This window comes from Carcharodon carcharias, chromosome 1 (genome assembly GCF_017639515.1).
Source record: "Carcharodon carcharias isolate sCarCar2 chromosome 1, sCarCar2.pri, whole genome shotgun sequence".
NCBI lineage: Eukaryota > Metazoa > Chordata > Chondrichthyes > Lamniformes > Lamnidae > Carcharodon > Carcharodon carcharias.
In genome coordinates, this window is record NC_054467.1 from 123,699,945 (window position 1) to 123,719,201 (window position 19,257).

Consider the following 19,257-nt stretch of genomic DNA (forward strand, 5'->3'; position numbering starts at 1 on the left):
CTCCCACAACACTCAAATAACTTGGCACTGTCCAGGACAAAGAAGCCTGCTTGATTGGCACCACATCCACAAACATTTGTTCCCTCTATCACGAATGCACAGTAGCAGCAGCGTGCACCATCTAAAAGATGCACTGCAGAAATTCAAAAGGCTCCTTAGACAGCAACTTCCAAGCTCAAGACCCACTACCATCTAGAAGGACAAAGGCAGCAGACAGATGGGAACAACACCACCTGGAAGTTCCCCTCCAAGTCACTCACCATCCTGACTTGGAAATATATCACCATTCCTTCACTGTTGCTGGGTCAAAATCCTGGAACTCCCTTTCGACACCACATAGACTGCAGCGGTTCAAGAAGGCTGCTCACCACCACCTTCTCAAGGGCAACTAGGGATGGGCAATAAATGCTGGCCTAGCCAGCGAAGCCCACACCCCATGAACGAATGCAACAAAAAGTGTGGAATTCAACAATTTCAGACCATAATCTCTGCCTCATTTTGCTTCCGTTTCTTTGCTTGTTTCGGTTTTTCTCATCTTTGCTTTCAGTCAGCAGTACACGTACTCTAGATACATCTTTAGGTGTTTTTTTCTTGCCCCATCACCATTCTCTTTGGCTCTGGAAGACTAACTCTTCTGTCATTCAATCTCTCCTGTTTTTTACCCTATCTCAGGCCTTCCTTGCCCCACCTACCCCTTGCTCCAAACCTACATTTTTAACTTTTCCCTGTTCTGATACAGATCTCTACAGATACATACACATCAGGCAGTATCTGTAGAGAGAGTCATTCCAACATTTTCTGTTATGTCCAACAGAATACTGGTGATAACATGTTGCCAAGTAAGGTGTCATCTGACAAGACTTGAGTCATGCAAAATCCTAAACTTTTAATTTCATTTAATAGCCATTTTTAACATGGCTATAGATTGTTTTAAAGTGAATTTTGCATTGGTATTTAATGTAAAAGGTAGATCCATAACAACATAGCAGACGATTATGAGGTCAGGTAATGTGTCTGCCACTGTGTTAAAAAAAGAACTTGCATAAGACAGTTCACATCCTCCGGAGGCCCCAAAGCCTCAGAACCAATTAAGTACTTTAGTACACAAGTGTAGTTACTGTTGTAGTGCAGGCAATGTGACAGCCAGTTTTCAGACAGTAAATTCCCTCAAGCAGCATTGAGACAGATAACCAGTTAATTTTTTTTAAATGATGTTGTTTGACAGAAATTTTGGCCAGGTAACCAGAAGACCTCCCTTGACTTTTCCCAAATTGAGCCACGGTAGCTACTACTACTGAGCAGGTAGGAGTAGCCGCCTTAATTTAACATCTCCTCTGAAAGGTATAGTAGAAGGGTGTTAGGGACAGCAAGGATTAATGTGGGACTGGGGAAACATTACCACCCACAGCATGATGTAAAGAATCACATGAAGGTAGACTGTGTATAGTACAGTCTGGAAGGAACCAGCATGGAGACAGCATCCATGCAGCACTGAACCCTGGAGATGTACATAGTTATGGGTTACCAATAAACAGTTAATGTTCAAACATACAAGCCTCCAGACCTTTTAGTGAGACACCAAACAACTTTACAACAAAAGACAGCATCAGGAACAGTGCAGGAGTATTGTAATGAAATGTCAGCCTAGCTTATATACTCAAGTGTCTGGAATGCGTCTTGACCCCACGCTGTTCTGATCCAGAGACAAAAATGCTGCCGCCAAGTCAAGGCTGACAGTGCTAAAAGCATTGGCAGCATGTGTTTGTGTTGACATAACGGCCTGTAACTTCCATGCTCCCCAGTGTCGGATTTGGGGAAGTACCCGAAAGATGCGCTGGGGAAATCCCTCTGGGGAGTTCCCAGGTAAGGGTTTGCATGGCAATTGCCCAGAAGTGTAAACTTCCTCTGGACAATTGCGCTGCACTGGGAACCATCTGAAAACGTGGTTTAAATTGCAAACTTTGGATGGTTGCACTGGGGTTATATCAATGGTTCCCAGAAAAAGTTAAAAGAATTAAAACCTCTTCTAACTTCTGAGTAACTATTGTAAAGACCCAGACCAACCCCAAGGGACTCCCCCCAACACTTCTGGTGCCCCGACTGATCACCCTGACACCCCCATCCTCGACACCCACCACCCTCCTGATCTCCGACACCACCCCCAATATCCAACACCCCGAGCCCCGACCTCCCCCACACCCCCGCCCCCTATCCAGCCCCGAAACCCTCCACCTCCCTACCCCCCCCCACCTCCGACACCCTCTACCCCCTGAACTCCGACACCCCCAATCCCCCCCTAGAACTCCGACAGCTCCCACCTGAACACCCAGAACCACGCCCAACTCCCCAAACCCTATCCACTTACCTTAGACCTACTTCCTGGTCTGTCAATTTCCCTGGCCCTTTAAACTTACCTGCTTTACCACAGGTTGTGCCATTAAAAAAAGGGGCCATGGCTTCCTTGAACATGCTAGAGATAGACTTTGCTGGGGCCTGCAAGGAGTATTTCGATGCAGGCCTCAATCAGCTCTGGCGAACAGAAGTGTCAACATAATTTTCAAGACCACGTAAGTAGGTATTTATTTCTTGTAATTGCTGCAGGCCAGCACTTTCTGACAGTAGTTGGAGATTACATCCCACTGAAATAAGCTTCAGAAATTTTGGAAATTACCTAGGACAAGGACAAATCGCAGCCTAAACCAAAAGGGTCAGCAAATTTTCATTGACTTGGATAGTCAAACATACTAAAAGCAGAATTGGAGAAAATTTTAAAGAGAAATAAATATATCAATAATAAGCTAAAAATAATCAGGTAAAAGGTGAAAAGCAAAGATGAAGAGAAAAACAGAAAAAAATCTAAAGGACGATGTACAAGAATAAATAGAAAAATAGCCTGGGCTGAGATCAAACAAAAGAAAATATTTGAAGACAGATTTAAAATTTATGGGGAGAGCAATTATGATCTGCACAAGCTGGTTTTGGATGGATTAAGAGTAAATTTATCCAAAGGCAATGAAAAACTAATTCAAAAATGTGGGCTGATGATAGTTATTTTCACTAGCTTGTCATTCCCAGTATGACTGCATGTTATTATGGATTTAGTATCAAACCTACATAGCAACACAAGATCATCTTAAAACAATAACAATTACACCTGACAATTCAGACAGGTAGATTATATTTTATTCAGATTTGATTTCAATTTAAAGGATGGTTAGAACTTTATGAAAACAACATGACTAAGATTTGAAAATATCTTTAAATGCTAGTTTTGTTTTGTATGATAAAGTAGACTTTTTTACTCTTGTAAATTCTAAAACCACACACTTATAAAATATGTAAACTGGCACAATGTAACAGAAAAGGTACTATTTGTACTGGATGAGAACTTTAAATTCCAGAATCATATTGAAACCACCATATTAAGACTTGTGCATGACTGCATACTTTGGTTAGATTTGAAATGTCCATCAATAAAAAGCTGCTAGCAGTTCCTTTGTATTGATGCTAAGGAAGGCGGTAGCATAGTGGTATTGTTACTGGACTGGTAATCCAAAGACACGGGTTCAAATCCCACCATGACAGATAATGGAATTTGAATTAAATAAAAATCTGGAAATAAATGTCTGCTGAAACTTTTCGATTGATTCACTGGAAGGAAATCTCACCTGGTCTGGCCTACATTTGACTCCAGACGTTGACTCTTAAATGCCCTCTGAACAAGAGCAAATAGGGATGGGCCTAGCCAGTGACATCCACGTCCCATGAATGTATTTAAAGTGCAAGATTACAATGGCCTTCGAAATTCAGTTCCATCATATAGTGATACACCTAACTGATTTTCCAAGAAGTGTTATGCTTATCCAGGTTCTCTAAAGTTGAAATGAATAGATTAAAATCCTGTGTTTGTATTGGTTCATTTGATAGATACATTAACATTTTATGAGATTTGATTTTATGCACAACAAAACTATGCAAAAAAGAAAGATGCCTTTTTTGAAGGGAAATTAACAAACTTTTAGATACAATTGCAACAACACTGTACTTGCATTCATATCTAAGTGCCCATTCAGTTTACTTGTGGGAAGACGATGAATTTTTCTTCAATAAACTAAATTAATTATTTGATGTTTGCCATGTACTTCCCAATAAATAGTGGTGCCGAGAGGTATGCTGTTTTTACTTTGGTTCAACGTCAGAGTAAATAAAACTACACCATTTCTGCAATTAAAATGCCAGGCCACCTACATTTTTTTAAAACTGAGAAACCTAAACGTGCAAGTCATTATGAGTTTGACAAAACAAACTAAAAATATTTCATGGTATTTTCTCAATGCATTTGCATTGTGTTGTGTTTATGGACTGAGTTCTTTAATGTATTCAATAGGTACAGAACACACAATGTTAAAAGCAACACTGGTGCATCACTGAATAACTTGTAGGTACTTTGGTCAGATAAGTTAACTGCTTTTTTGGCCACATTCAGCATATGAATATTTGACCTCCTTTCAATGATGCATTATTCTTACTTCAAACAATAGGGCCAAGATTTTCTGGTTGTTGGGTGGGCTCGGCGGGCAGGCCTTGGGAGCGGTCGGGACGGTCGGGAAGCTATAGGAGAGTATAGTCGTGACCGTATTTGGACTGGCTATAGGTGTATTTCACTGCTAATAATACCCTCGATGTTACCGATAATCTGGCTGTCAGTCAGGCAGTGGGGAAAAGGAAAAAGATAGCCTTTTTGAGGGAAGCATACCCAGGAGTGTATGAAACATTCAAGAATTTGCTCACCCAGTAAAGCCAAAAGACATTCTGCTGTTGGACATTTTGTATAAGCGTGAGCACCACTACAGTCCCAAGCTATTGGAGATTGCAAAAAGTTATCAGTTTGAAACAAGGAATTAGTTGCCCAGTGAGGACATTGGAGACTTAATCAAGGCTTTGAAAAAGCTGCCCATCCATTGTAAATTTGGAGAATTTCAAGAGAGAAGCAATTCCATGAACATGATGGAATGTGACTCGAGAGAAGTCAGAGTTAACAATTGCCAGTCATCTGCTGAAGTAAATAAGCTGCAGCTGAGTAAGCAGAAGGCCCTGTTAATAACAGTTAGTAGTAGCAGAGGTATGACAAAGTTCTATGCTTAGGCCAAAATTGAGCACAGAATTATCCAATTGTGAAGGGAGAATGCCACGGCTGCAAGAAAGAGCATCCTACCCAAGGTACATCGAAAGAATGAAAACAGAGAAAAAGCTGACTGCAGGAAACATCACTTTTCTCTTTTGCATAAGGTGTCGAACAGCACCAGGTCGATGAGGGGTCGGTTAAGACCCATAAAATCTGAAATCAAGGGTGTTTAGTGAAAATTCACAAGGCACATAGTCCAGGTAGCGTTGGATGGAGCTCCAGTAAACATGGAAGTTGACATGGATGCAGTCAGCTTGATTCCCGAGTCACTATACTGTGAAAAGTTGGGTCAACTTCAAATGGAGAAATCATGCACCGAATTACAAAGTTATGGAGAAAAGAACATTTCCAGAATGGGAAGTGTGTCCATTCCAGTAACATATAAGGAGCAATATGCAAAATTGTCCATCACTGTGGTGAAAGATGAAAAATCAGCCTTGTTAGGTTAACAGGACTTAAGTTAAATTGGAACGAGCTTTTTAATGTAGAAGCAAAATTCACAATACAAGATGACGTGGTTGCCCAGTACGCACAGGTGTTGAGTGAAAAGAGAAAACTGATTCAAGGGTATAAGGCCAATATACAGGTCCAGAGGAACCCAAGACCAGTTTACAGCAGGCCTTGTCCAGTGCCATATGCTCAAAAAGAAAAAGTAAGCAAGAAAGGAAGAGACTTGAGACTGAGAACATGGGCAGGATTTTCTGGCAGTGAGTCAGCCAAAAGTCAATTTACTTTGGCGGGACCTAAATATCCCGCTGGTGGCCAGGGCTGGAAAATTCTGCCCATTATCTGTGAAGTAGAACAGAGTAATTGGGCTACTCCCATACTGGTAGTACCAAAGTCAGGTGGTATATAAGGATATAGGAAGGTTATAAAAATAACCGTAAATCAGGTACTGGAATGTGCCAAACTTGGAGGATCTGTTTACAATGTTGTCAGGAGACCAGATATTTTCAAAATTAGATCTCACAAATGCCTAACTGCAACATAAGTTAGGTGATGAGTCTAAGTCACATTTGACTATTAATACACACATGGGTCTATTTCAGTTCCAACGGTGCTACTGGGTGTTTCTTCAGCCCCTGGAATTTTTCAAGGGATAATGAACCAAATTTAGCAGGGAATTCAGGGAGTAGTTTGGATGACATACTTATTGTAGCTCCAAACAGGCGCACCCATGATGATAGGCTGAATAAGGTGCTCTAACACTTGGAAAAGCATAGAGTTTATTGAAGGTACACAAATGTGAAATGTTTCAAAACTCTACAGTAGAGTATTTGAATCATAGGGAGACAAAGATGGGTTACATCCTTCCAAGAGTAAGGTTCAATCGATAAATGTGCCACAGCCTCAGAATATCTCCGAGCTCGGATCTCTTTTGGGCTTAGTGAATTATTACAGTCAACTCATACCAAACTTGGAAACCTTATTGCACCTATTGAATGAACTCTTGAGGAAGGGTGCTCTGTGGAATCGGACAAGGGAGTGTAACAAGCATTCCAACTGTGTAAAAGTAAATTGGTAGATGTTACATGCTTAGCTACCACGATTTGTCTAAAAAGATTATGCTAGCATGTGATGCCTCTCCATATGGAGTAGGTGCTGTGATCTCTCATGTGTTGTATAATGTTGGGGAGAGACTGATTGTATTTGTCTCCCGCACCTTCAGTGCCAGTGAACGGAATTATGCTCAGATACAACTTGAATCCTTGTCTTTGATTTTTGGACTAAGATGATTTCATAAGTACTAGTATGGTCAGAGTTCCATGATCAAAACTGATCATAAGCAATGATGGCTATTTTGAATCCAAATTCTCCAGTGCTCGCTTTAACTCCAGCTTGAATATAAAGCCGGGCTTTGATTTTAAACAAAAACAGAAAACGCTGGAAAAACTCAGCAGGTCTAACAGAACTCTTCAGAAGAAGAGTCAAACGGACTCGAAATGTTAACTCTGTTTTTCTCTCCACAGATGGTGTTAGACCTGCTGGGTTTTTCCAGCATTTTCTATTTTTGTTTCAGATTTCCAGCATCTGCAGTATTTTGCTTTTATCTTGGGCTTTGATTTTGTCTGCTTATCAGTACAACATTAAATACAGATGATTGGAAGATCATTGTAATCCCGCTGCGATGCCTAGATTACCATCCCCCTCCAAGGTACAGCCCAACAGGAAAGATTTTTTTTTCCATACATAGATGAGATGCCAGTCACAGCAGATGGCATTGGTAGAACAGCTCGTAGGGACCCTGTATTGGCAAAGGCATACAACTATATTGCAAATAGGCGGCCAACATAGAAACACATATAAAATGGCCTGATTTCTAAACCCAGTAAGAATGAGTCGTCCATTGATAAAGTTTCTAAGATGTGGGGAGCCAGAGTTGTAATTCCTGAAAAGTACAGATGAAGTTACTATGTGGTTTTCATGATCAACACTTAGGGATGAGCTTGACAAAAAGGCTAGCGAGAAGCTATCTTTGGTGGCCAGGGTTAGATAATGTCATAGAAGACACAGTGAAACAGTGTAGACCACGTGATGCAGTATAAAAGAAGCTGCCACTGGTTGCTTTGCAACCATGAAAATGGCCAACTAGAGTGTAGCAGAGGCTGCACATAGATTTTGCAGAATTTGAAGGGCAACAGCTATTCATTGCGATAGATAGCCACTTGAAGTGGGTTGAGGGGTTCCCAATGAATCGAACAACAGCTAGCAAAACTCTAGGTATTTTGCACATTTTATTTGGAGCTTATGGGTTCCCAGAGGAAATTGTGTCTTTGACAGTGGGTCTGTTTTGATCAGAGGTATTTGTAAAATTCATGAAAATGAATGGAGTAAAACACATTAGAGTTCCAACATATCATCCTGATTCAAGTGAAGCAGCAGAGCACACAATACAAATTGTTAAGCATGCTATTATAAAGCAAATGTTAGATACAAATTAGAAGAAACATCGAGTCTCCTTAAGTTGAGGTTGAATTTTTTGATCATTTACCATAACACACCTCACACTACCAACGGCACAACACCAGCTGATTGTCTCTTAGAACACAGCCTAGAATGAGGTTTTCATTGCTGAAGCCACACTTAGTACAGTCAGTAGAAGAAAAATAATCTAGGCAGAAACAGAGTTATGATAGGTGGAATGTGAAATAAAGAAAACTGAAGTTGAATCAGAAGGTTAAGGTGAAAGAACAACATAAATGGTTGAAGTAATTATCAGGCAGAGTCGTGAAATTATGGGGTCCTCTCACATATTTGGTCATGATGTACTGGAAAGGTTAAGGTTGTACACATGGATAATGTTTTACCGTCAGAGGTTCACGATGAAAAAGGAAGTTGGTCGGAATCAAATGGGTCTAACGAATTGGATAATTGAGTTACGAGTAGAGTACCAATGGTTACTCCAACACAACTGGTGCTTGAAGCCAGTTCAAATCCAAGTCAGTTAGACAGAAATAACTGATGAAGTGAAATTTGCATTGTAAGGTCAAGAGCAAAATCAGTCTTTGTTGAAGAAAACTTCTCAGATTCATGCCAAGGGTCAAGGTCCTACCAAAGTTCTGAAACTTTTGAGTCAAGAAAGGGGGTATCTTCTTAGGAATTGGAAAACAGTGGCTGGGTTAGGTTTCTAAATAAATGAAAAACAAGAGATGTTTATCAGTTGTATGGAATTTGAAGATTGTGTACTTTTTCTTTGAATGTGACAGCATCTTCTTGTGGCCATTTTGAATGCATGTACATTTTGTCAACCTAGAATAAACTAGTTTGTCGGATACTTTGAACCTCATGGCAGAATTTCACCCTTGTTGGGCGGGCAGGAAGCCGACCGCCGACCGCGAATGAGGCTGGAAGGTGATTTCATGATGGTGGGCCATTTAAGACCCGCCCAGCGTGAAACGTGAGCGGCAACACTGCTTGTGCGGGTGGAGGGCGAGCAGGGCGAGTGCGACATTCACGCGCGAGTGTGCACTTCATAATCTCTGAGGCACAGAGCTGCCTCAGGGAGATGAAGCATTTTCAAAATAAATAAATAAATGTGATAAAACATGTCCCCTCATGTGACTCTGTCACATGAACAGGGACATGTTAATAAGTTTTCAATTTTTATTTTATTTTTATTTGCTTTAGGAAACCTCATCCCACCTGTGGAAGAGGTTTCCTAAAAAGTGCAGAGGACACTTGGCCTTTTTGCCTGCCCACCAACTGTAAGGTTGGATGGGCAGCAAAATATTCCATTCAACTGATCCTTTAATGGCCTTAACAGACCCTTTAACTGCTGGTGGGCACGCAGCCGACTTTGGTGTGCACCCGCCGAACAAAATATTGCGCAACTGCACATTGACGTTGGGATGCTCACCCGATGTCAATGTGTGTGTGTGTCTGTCCGCCGAGCTAAAAATTTTGCTCCACGTGTTGCATGCAGTCTCTTTTCTGTCTTGTAAAGATATCACAGTATTCCCTACTTGATTTGCTCTGATAAAATGTACACATCCAGAAAAATCACAGCTTGTCTTTCCTCTTTTAAAATGCGTATTGACTTGCTCTATATTTATAGCATTTTTGGTATTTATTTCAGATTTCCAGCATTTGATATCCCCCTGTCCACTTTATATTAGCCTTCTCAATTTGCAACATAGATGCTCAGCAAATTACACCAAAACAGAAACTGATGCGACTCTGCAGCTACCATTTAAAGTGTATGTACACAATACCTCACTTGCTAAATCATTTCAGTATATCATATATTAGAATAATTTTACAAGGCTAAATATTTAGAGCCAAAGTTCCTCAAGGGCTCATGCTAGAAAATATGAACAAGCTGAACATAGTATAACATAATTGGAACCTCACCTTTCTTTGTTATTGTCACTCCTGGTGCTACACAAAAAATCTCCAAACTCTACAGCAAGCAGCCAGTTAGAAATACACCTGCATAAAACCATCACAAATAGAAATATTTAAAATTAAGCTACAGTCTAAGCTAAGTTAAAATTTCACCTGGATAAGTATTAAGACATTTCATTAAAAAAAAACAATTTCAGATCAGTATTCAATATGATCTTCACATTTCTTCAATTAAAAATCTCTTTTACTATGAAATTTTCAAATTAAACTATAGCTGAAATCCAATCCAGTCAAACATTTCAATAAAGCACTGCATTATTGTAATTGTTAAGACAGATATGAAATGTTCAGATCTTCAAAAGTTATTTTTTAGTGAAACTAAATGGATGCTCACTAAAGTGAAGGATGTGATAATACTTTTCTGCCTCTGGATATCAGTGCTAGCACTAAGTAATGCCAGGCCAGGTATACCACGAACAAATACAGCCCTTTTTAAAATAAGAAAACACTTGCCTTAAATTCAGCTATGGAAGAGCATCTTCCATTGTATCAATAAAAAGTTTTTAATTTCTACAATAGCCATCTTTGGGCATTTTTAGTACAATAAATTTTGTTCACTGTGTGGAATTGTGCCTAGTTAAGTGCCATGGATGTATGCACACCAGCTTGAGATTTCACTTAGGACCCTAATAGCCAAAAAGGAGAAATCTGTTTCATCTCACTGGCTCCTACCCAGGGGTAACCACTGAATCACCAAGCACCCTACTCAGCTTTCTTTATCATTATTCGAGATTTTAGAATCTGAATTGTTATTTTCAAAAATAAGTATACGGCTCCCCCAACAGCTCGGTGAGTAAGTTAAGCATTCAGGCCAGGAAGGAGCAAGATTTAATCCCTAGTCTTTGACGAGTTAACTGACCTCAGCTGACTGCCACACAATTTTCATAGAATCAGAGAAATAATACATGAGTTTTACAAAATCACGACAGTTGTAAGTATCACATTTTGCACCAGTTCTCACCTTGAAAGATCAGTGGGTCTTCGCATAATATAGATTCTGGAAGATTCAATGCTGTGCATTGTAAAAACCACATACTGTAGATTTGAAGACTTATCATTCCAACTGTTAAGAAAATGTACAGCAGGTTTCAGTTTAGCTGCCAGAAAATTGGGGGAAAACTAAAATTACAGAAGAAAACTGATTATCTCAATTCCATAAATGACTGATTGTAAACACTAACAATTAAAGATACCAAAGAACTTACAATGATGGTAGTGAAAATCTGGGCACGATACCCTCACTGAAATTAAACAGAAGCAAGTATATTAACGAAAACATACAACAGTTAATTGCAACTAAATTCGGAAACTACTCCAGTAAAATAGCAGCTAGTTATGCCAAGAATCAAATTAATATACAGTAAGTTCTTTGTTTCAATTTTTTGTTTATTTTTTATTTAATACATTTTAAAATCTGCTAATTTTCTTGTTGCAAACATAAAAATAAAATTTTACGTTGGATGCAGCTTGTACAGCGGCATGTAGGCTACTTGATGTACAGAATTTCCGATCACTTCCTATGAAAGAAAGAAAACAAAAAAAAAAATTAACGGAAAATCATGAAACTAATTTTGTGGTGTTCTTACTGTAACAAAGGTGATTGCCTGATGGAATACTTACAGCTGGCTTTTGTAGGCAACTATCAATCTGTGCTTCCACTAGCCTTTTAACATAGTGTAGCGATTTCTTGGGAAAATATGGAAAAAGCAAGGGACTTTCTGCAAAGAAATTTTTAAAAAAATCACAATTATTCTGGCGCTGTACTACAAATAAGTTAACAATTTGATGCAAAATCCTAAATTATGGGGATAAATAAAATTATCTGCACTGGAAGTTAAACTCTGTACTATATTAAATATTGAAAATTTGAATGCAAGGCAGCTGAAAAGAGAATCAGAGGAAAAGAAAGAGGTTGAAAACTTCTATACTAGTTATTCTGCAGAAGCCTGATACCAATGTGGGACGTTTCTCATTCAAGGTGATTTGGCAGCTTGGTGAGCCAATTCTTGCCAAGCTCACTGAGGGAGGAGTCAAAAGTTCACTTTCCTGGGTGCCTCTCATTCTGGAACGGTCTTTTGTTTTGGGCTGGAAGAGGCACATTATGTTCTAAAGTTAGGGAAAGTTAGTTTAACAATGCTGAGTTAATAAAGTGAAGAAGGCTCATATCAAAAGGGCAAAGTTTACATAACTTATTATTTTGATGTTATGGTGGGGGGGGGGAACAATAGGAAATGATCAAATCTTTAATACAAACTTAATTGCCCAAATCTTCCAATAAGGGGAGAGTTCTCCAAGTTAATTTAAATTGCTGATACTCTTGGGATCCTGAGGAAGTCCTAAACTGCGCACAGCTGCAGTACTTAAGCCAGAAGTTTAAAGTTCCAATCGCTGGCTTTACCCTGCCCGGATTGCTCCATGATTCCAACAATAGTGTTTTATGATTGGCCAAAACCAAGAGACATGGCTGTTTCTGCTATACTTACCCCAGTTTTCACACAGATTAATTTTAGACTTTTTCCTAGCAGGTGTAAAATCAGCCTAAGGCTAAGTAAATCAGCTGGAGTGTCAAAGCATCCAGCACCCCCAGCAACGTTCACCTTCCTTCTGGCAATGTTCCCCCCTCCCACTCCAATTGTGTGGGCAATGCTCACCCCCTCCTGGCAAAGTTCAGCCGTCATCCTGTCCCGGCATTGTTCCCACCCTGGCAATATTCACCCTCCTGGCACCCCCCCCCCACCTCCCCAACCAATGTTCACCCCCGCAGCACCACGCACCCCAGCTATGTTCAACACCTCCCCCGAGCCAAGAGTGTTGACCTCTCCTTCCCCCACAACATTGCACAGCCCTTCCCACGCCCCCCTCTCCCAACTTACCTTCCAGATTCCCTTGCCCCTGTCGGGTTGATGTCAGAAGAGTCAGCTTTGTCAGGGGTTTGGGGTCAGGATTGAGTATTTTTATGGGGTGAGAGGGGAAGGCTGAACATTGTTGGAGGTGAGGGCGAAGACTGTCGGGTGGGGAGGGAGGAAAGCTGACGGCCGTCGAGTGAGAGGGAGGAAAGTGAAGGCCGTCAGGGATGAGGGAGGAAGGGTGAAGGCCGTCAGGGATGAGGGAGGAAAGCTGAAGGCCATCGGGAGTGAGGGAAGGGTGAAGACTGCTGGGGGTGCGGGAGGGGTGAAGACAGTCATAAATAAGGGAGGGGTGACGTTTGTCTGGCGTTGATGGGAGTTAGCACTCTTAGTGAGGAGAGGTTGTGCAATTTTACACAATGTAAGTCATTAACAGAAGGACAGACCTTAAGAGGAATGCCTTCAATTCATGACAAAAAGGGGTGTAGATACGCTGGAATTACACTCAATAATTTGCCTCTTGACTGTATTTATCCCTGTACCCATGATGGAGCTGGCATCGGAAGATGCTAAAGCTCCAGTGTAAAATGGCAAGTGAGCAGGTTAAATTGCAGTTAGCGTCGGAGGCTTCCTCTCCGATCCTGATTGGAAGATCACAACAATGTGCCTCAGTCAGAAGTAGGATATTTCCCAGTTAGAATTCACCTTGGTAGAATTGTAAATCTGTGCCAAGTAAAGAAACTATTAGGAACTTATTTGAGGCTACTCAAACTGCTAACAGGGAAAACCATCCATCCATAGAACAGTATGGTCTAGATTTTAAGTCCTTTACCCTAGTCCCCCTTTTACCACTAACTTTGAATTGAAAGTGCTCAATATTAATGGTACCTTTAAGATGGACACTGTTCTGCAAGAAGGAAAACCAAGGATTTCCCTCAGTCTCTGGAGGAGTTACTAGATCATCATCCTCATCTTTTAAATACTGCAAAAATAAATTACAATTGAGCAAAATTAATCAACTTCCATTTCAATATTGAAAAGTCATGACTTTCTGGAGAGGAATGAAATAAAAAACATTCAAAAAACATTTATTCTTTGAAGCTTAATCAAAAATTATCACGTTTCAATTACATTCTTACAAGAATATATAAATTTTCTATAATCTCTTCAGGAGTCAACTACTTTATGGGCAGAATTTTGCCCTTGGCGGGGATTGTTGGGAATGTCTGCAATTGGCTCCGCACCATGATTTCATGCTGGCGGGCCAATTAAAGCCCGCCCAACGTGAAATGTGAGTGGCAGTGCTGAGTGCTGCCTGTGCGGGAAGGTGGAGGGGCAGTGAGAGTGCCCGGGTGGTGTGCCTCAGAGATGAAGAGATATATAAAAAATGAAAAAGTAATAAAACCTGTCCCCTCATGTGACTCTGTCACATGAGCAGGGACATGTTGTCAATAAAAAATTAAAGTTCTTATTTTTATTTGCTTTTGGAAAACTCATCCAACCCATGCCTGAAGTTTCCAAAAAAATTGCACAGGACACTTGGCCTCTTTGCCTGCCTGCCAATTGTTTGGTTGGACGGGCAGTGAAGAATGTGATTTAACTGGTTACTTAATGGCCTTAACAGGCCTTTTAATTGTCGGCGGGTGCGCTGCTGGCTCCAGTCCGTGCCCGCCGACCGAAATATTGTGCAACTGCGTGTTGACGATGGTGCACTCGGCCGAGTCAACGCGCGTCATTTCACACTCAGGTGGGTTGGGTGTGCGCCTACCTGCCAAGCGAAAATTTCTGCCCTATGTACGTTATCCTATACATTGTAAAATAATTACGGGAAGTACTAGTCCTTTTCCTCCAATTGACTTGTAAACTTGAGTTAATATTTATAAAAATTCGGCACATCATTCTCAAATTGTAAATAGAAAGATGATACTTGAAACACACTATTCAAACTCAACATGAGTTTTTGGAAAATCAATATCATGAAATATTAAGCCAGACCAAGCTTAATGATACAAAAAAGGCTTACCTGACCAACTCTCTCCACATTAAAATACTGACCCTTTTGATCATAAAGCTCTGGTGCCTTCACAAAACAAGAGACAAAACTTGGTTGAAAATCAGCACATTGGGTGACATTTTCTGAATAATCTATAAGTATAATAGTGGTATAGATTGCATTCTAAATTGTACTTTTATCCAACATAAGAAAGTTACATTCCCTAGGTTTGGTGCACATACAATTACTTAGCATCAGTATACAGAAAATCACTATCATCATTTATCAAAAATTGCAGTTCAGGTTATTTAGATAATCAGTGATTATTTAACTTCCTCATTCATTGTTTTATCTGTAATAATTAAAATTTTGCTCACTCAGAGGGAAAAGAAATCAATGACCCTTTGGAGGTTCATGCTGCCTTGTTAGTAAGATTATCTTTCACTACTCCAATGTGTACAGTGTCTCATTCTGAACTGAACCTTTCATTTTCTGGCTGCAGGGCATCAAGAGACAGTGCAAGCAATGTAATACACAAACTAAACATAACAGCTCCAAACAGTCCCGCACTAACAAAAAAAAATCAAGGTACTGTTGGGTTAAGAGGTTGAACATCTTTCAAATGAAAGGTGACCAAACCTATCCAGAATTAATTCAGAACTTTGTTTCTTCAGTATTCACATACAGTCACGATCAAAGAAGGACAGGAATCAGCAGTGCAACTAAATGTTATAGGCAGCTTAAAATGACATACTGCTTTGATGCTTCATTATCTTCAATTGTCAAATCAAGACAATAATGTTTGTTAAGTGTGTGCAAACTACTGCAGTTATCTTAGACAATATTAAGAAAAACCCTCAATAAGTTGGCCAATGGAATATCACCAGAATGAATCCAAGTTTCCCTGCTGGCTTCTGCCCTGCCAGGGAATGACACAGAAAGACAAGTGGATTATTTGAATGCTGCTCTGGGTTGAAAGCCTGGATGATCTCCCTAAAAATAACGAGGACAACTTTTTGCTGAAATGGACATGCTCTATATTTGAGAAGCCATATTGGGAACAGTTTTACTGGGGGATTTAGAAACCCTCCAAGACGGTTGCAACTTGCTCATCAAAGAGTTTTCTTCCTCGGACTGAAATTGCCAAAAGTGACCAGTGACCAATAAGGATGAAATGGTAATCAGGTACAGGTACAGCAAGCAATTAGGAAAGCAAATGGTTAATTAGCCTTCATTGAAAGAGTATTGGAATAAGAAAGTCTTGCTGCACTTATACAGTGCTTTGGTGAGACCATACCTGGGGTACAGCATGCAGTTTTGGTCTCTGTACCCAAGGCAGGATATACTTGCCTTGCAGGGAGTGCAACAAAGACTCAGTAGATTCATTCCTGAAATAAGAGGGCTTCCTACGTGGAGAGTTTGAGTAGAATGGGAATTTAATCTTTGGAATTTAGAAGAATAAGAGGTGATCTCACCGAAATATATAAGATTCTGAAAGGGCTTGATTAGGATGATGCTAAGAGGATGCTTCCCTTGCTGGTGAGACTAGTCTAAGCAGCAAAGTCTCAGGATAAAGGATTGGCAATTTCAGACTGAAATAAGGAGAAATTTCTTCAGAGTGTTGTGAAGCTTGGAATTCTCAGAATTGCTCAGTCGTTATATATATTTAAGACTGAGATTACTACATTTTTAGATTCTAAAGGAATCAAGGGATATGGGGATCAGGGGCAGAATTTTCTGCCTGTCGGGCAGACAGAGCAGGAGCAGACCCGATCGCCACCCGTGATTGGGTCCGCGCTGCCATTTTATGTGGGCGGGCCAATTAAGGCCCGCCCAGCGTGAATTGCGACTCCAGGGGACGACAGGAGTGGGCGGACAGTGGCGGGATTGCAATGACCGTTGGGTCCAACGGCCTGTTTTAAAAAGTTGCTGCAGCCTTTCAAAGGCTGTGAATCATTGCCAGCGGAAGGGCTCCCCAAAGCGCTGTTGTGAGCAGGCCAGACAGGAGAGTAGGGCAGGGGGGCACTGTGCACCTCCTTTTTCAGATGATTGTCTTGCTGCCCTCCTCGGGGAATTGGCAGCACAGTGGGAGCTCCTCTTACCCGAGGAAGGAAGGAGGAGGCCCCCTCCCACATGACCAAACATGCCTGGGAGGAGGTGGCGGAGATGGTGAGCTCCTGTGACATGGTGCGGTGCACTAGGATCCAGCGCCGCAAGCGTTTCAACGACTTGTTGCGCTCTGGAAAGGTGAGTACCATGTTGGCATTATTCACTTAACTACTCAAACTCTCCACGTGCCCCCTGGTGCCCCCCTCCCCCTGAGTTTGAGTGTAGTGACTGCATTGAATCATTGATGGCATGTGTCCTTCGCTGGGTGGGCCAGCAGATATTGCCGATGCTGAGGTCACCCTGAGAGAGTGGTGAAGAGGTGAGTTCTGCCCCTGCAGCATGAGATATGCTGAGACCCACCTGACTGTTTTGGGGGCAACCTGGAGGAGCTGCACCTAGGCGCAGGGTTGAAACTGCAGGACGTGTCAAAGTCAGGGTGATGACATGCTGGGAGGGGAGCTTCAAGGTGGCGTAGTACCGATCGATCTGCTGCCCTCTGCACTCCATGTGATTGCGCCTTCTTAATGTGGTAGGTTAGACTGTGTGGTGCCTAATGTGATGTAGGCAGCATTTGGTCAAGGGGGTGTGGGGGGACAGGCCTAGCATCTTTATGAGAGTGCTCAGCCGCAGCGGGGTGAGGAGACAGTGGAGCCCTGCAATGTCCCACTCTGGTTGGGGTGGGCCGTCCACAAAGACAGTCTAGGTACAAGTAGCACTAACCAATGCTCTTCTCTCTTTTTTCAGGAGATGAATGCACATCATGCTGCTGAGCGGGTGAGGACTGGTGGAGGGCCGGCACGGTTGGCGGTTCTCAGCAGCTTTGAGCAGGAAGGCCTAGATTTGAAGAGGCGCCATGCGTCCAGGGCCACTGGTGTTGGTGAGGCTGGGGTGCCATGGGCAGGTATGTACGCCCACCATTCTTCTCCCAACAGCCATAGCAGTGCTGAATGTTCAGTGATTGACGTTTGCAACATGGCTTGACCATTGCTCATGGAAAGATGAGTGCATAATGATCCGGGGGATAGGGATGCACAATGACATTGTCTCCACGACAACTGATCCAATGTCCTTGTCCTTCCTTTCAGCATCAGCGGAGCAGGGTTGGGAGGAGGAGCAGCAGAGGGTCCCGAGAGCCCTGAAGTTTCACCAGTGTCACTCCATCTCTGCCAGGCAGATATTAGCACCTTGGTGGGAGTTAGAACATTGGCTAGTGTCCCGGGTCACAGCGGTGAGGGCACTTCACAGTCGCTGGAGGAGCTGGCAGAGACAGAGAATGTCCATGGTGCCAGTAGTCGGAGAACTGTAGGGGGCCAGACACATGCTCAGTCAGTGCCTCTGGAGTCGTCCATGACACAGCAAATGCAGGAAATGCGGCCGGGTGTGTGGGAGCATCTGGTGGAGATACATGAGGTTTGAGATGCTTGGCTTGGTGTCCGTGGTGGAGGAGAATATGCGGACTATCGCCGAAGCAGTGAGCCTCATGGCCGAGTGCCATGTGTCCTCCATGGAGAGAGTGGCGATTCTCGTAGAGAGCCTCCTGCAGGAGACCTGTCACGGCTTCCTGGGGATGCGCTTGGACCAGCAAGCCCTCACATCGGCATTGATCTCAGATGGTCATTGCCAATGTGGGAGATGGTCTGGGCACCAAGTTTCCCAGCTAGGTATGCATCCATCCACAGTGAGCAGGGAGGTCTAAAGCGACCTTGCGTTGGCGCAGCAGCTGCCTGTCGTCTCTGCGGGCACCTCTCAGGGCACTCTGGATGAAGGCAGCAGCTCCTCTGCCCCTCTCACAGTGACTGTTGCATCCGGTGAGGCTGCGAAGACTGGGGAGATGCCAGGGGTGGAACTGGCAGCTCTCTCCCAAGCAGGGCCAGCAGAGGCTCCACAGACCAGAAGACGACCATCAAGGCCAACAGGACAGCAGAGTGAGCAGGCTGCCTCAGATGGCACTCCCAGGGAGGGATCAGCACCAAGGCTTAGCACCTGAAAACATAAACATAAGGCACCTTAGGCACACCACGGGTTTATCACTGGTGCATTTGTGCTGGCCCACAATGAGGTCTTCATGAGTTGGTGTGATTTTGAACACCTTTGTCATTTTGTTTCCTAAAGTTTCTTTGGTTGTGTGGACATCGCAAAGATCACTCACCGACCTCTGGAAGGAGCCGGAGACATAGAAGTTGAGGGTAGCTGTGACCTTCATAACCATTGGCATGGGG

The 19,257-nt window shown here is 42.3% G+C and overlaps 1 protein-coding gene across 3 annotated transcripts in view; it reads right to left on the minus strand.

Annotated features, from left to right (window-relative positions):
- The window catches only part of anapc4 (anaphase promoting complex subunit 4), a 125,045-nt gene that overhangs the window by 15,560 nt on the left and 90,228 nt on the right, over nt 1-19,257 (minus strand). For all 3 annotated transcript variants that reach the window (XM_041187616.1, XM_041187635.1, XM_041187626.1), the window contains 7 exons: nt 14,960-15,016; nt 13,825-13,918; nt 11,711-11,808; nt 11,546-11,607; nt 11,296-11,331; nt 11,052-11,153; nt 10,037-10,114 (listed from right to left, as the gene is read on the minus strand). In XM_041187616.1, the coding sequence (XP_041043550.1) occupies nt 10,037-10,114; nt 11,052-11,153; nt 11,296-11,331; nt 11,546-11,607; nt 11,711-11,808; nt 13,825-13,918; nt 14,960-15,016 (527 nt within the window). The remainder of the gene's footprint in view (nt 1-10,036; nt 10,115-11,051; nt 11,154-11,295; nt 11,332-11,545; nt 11,608-11,710; nt 11,809-13,824; nt 13,919-14,959; nt 15,017-19,257) is intronic.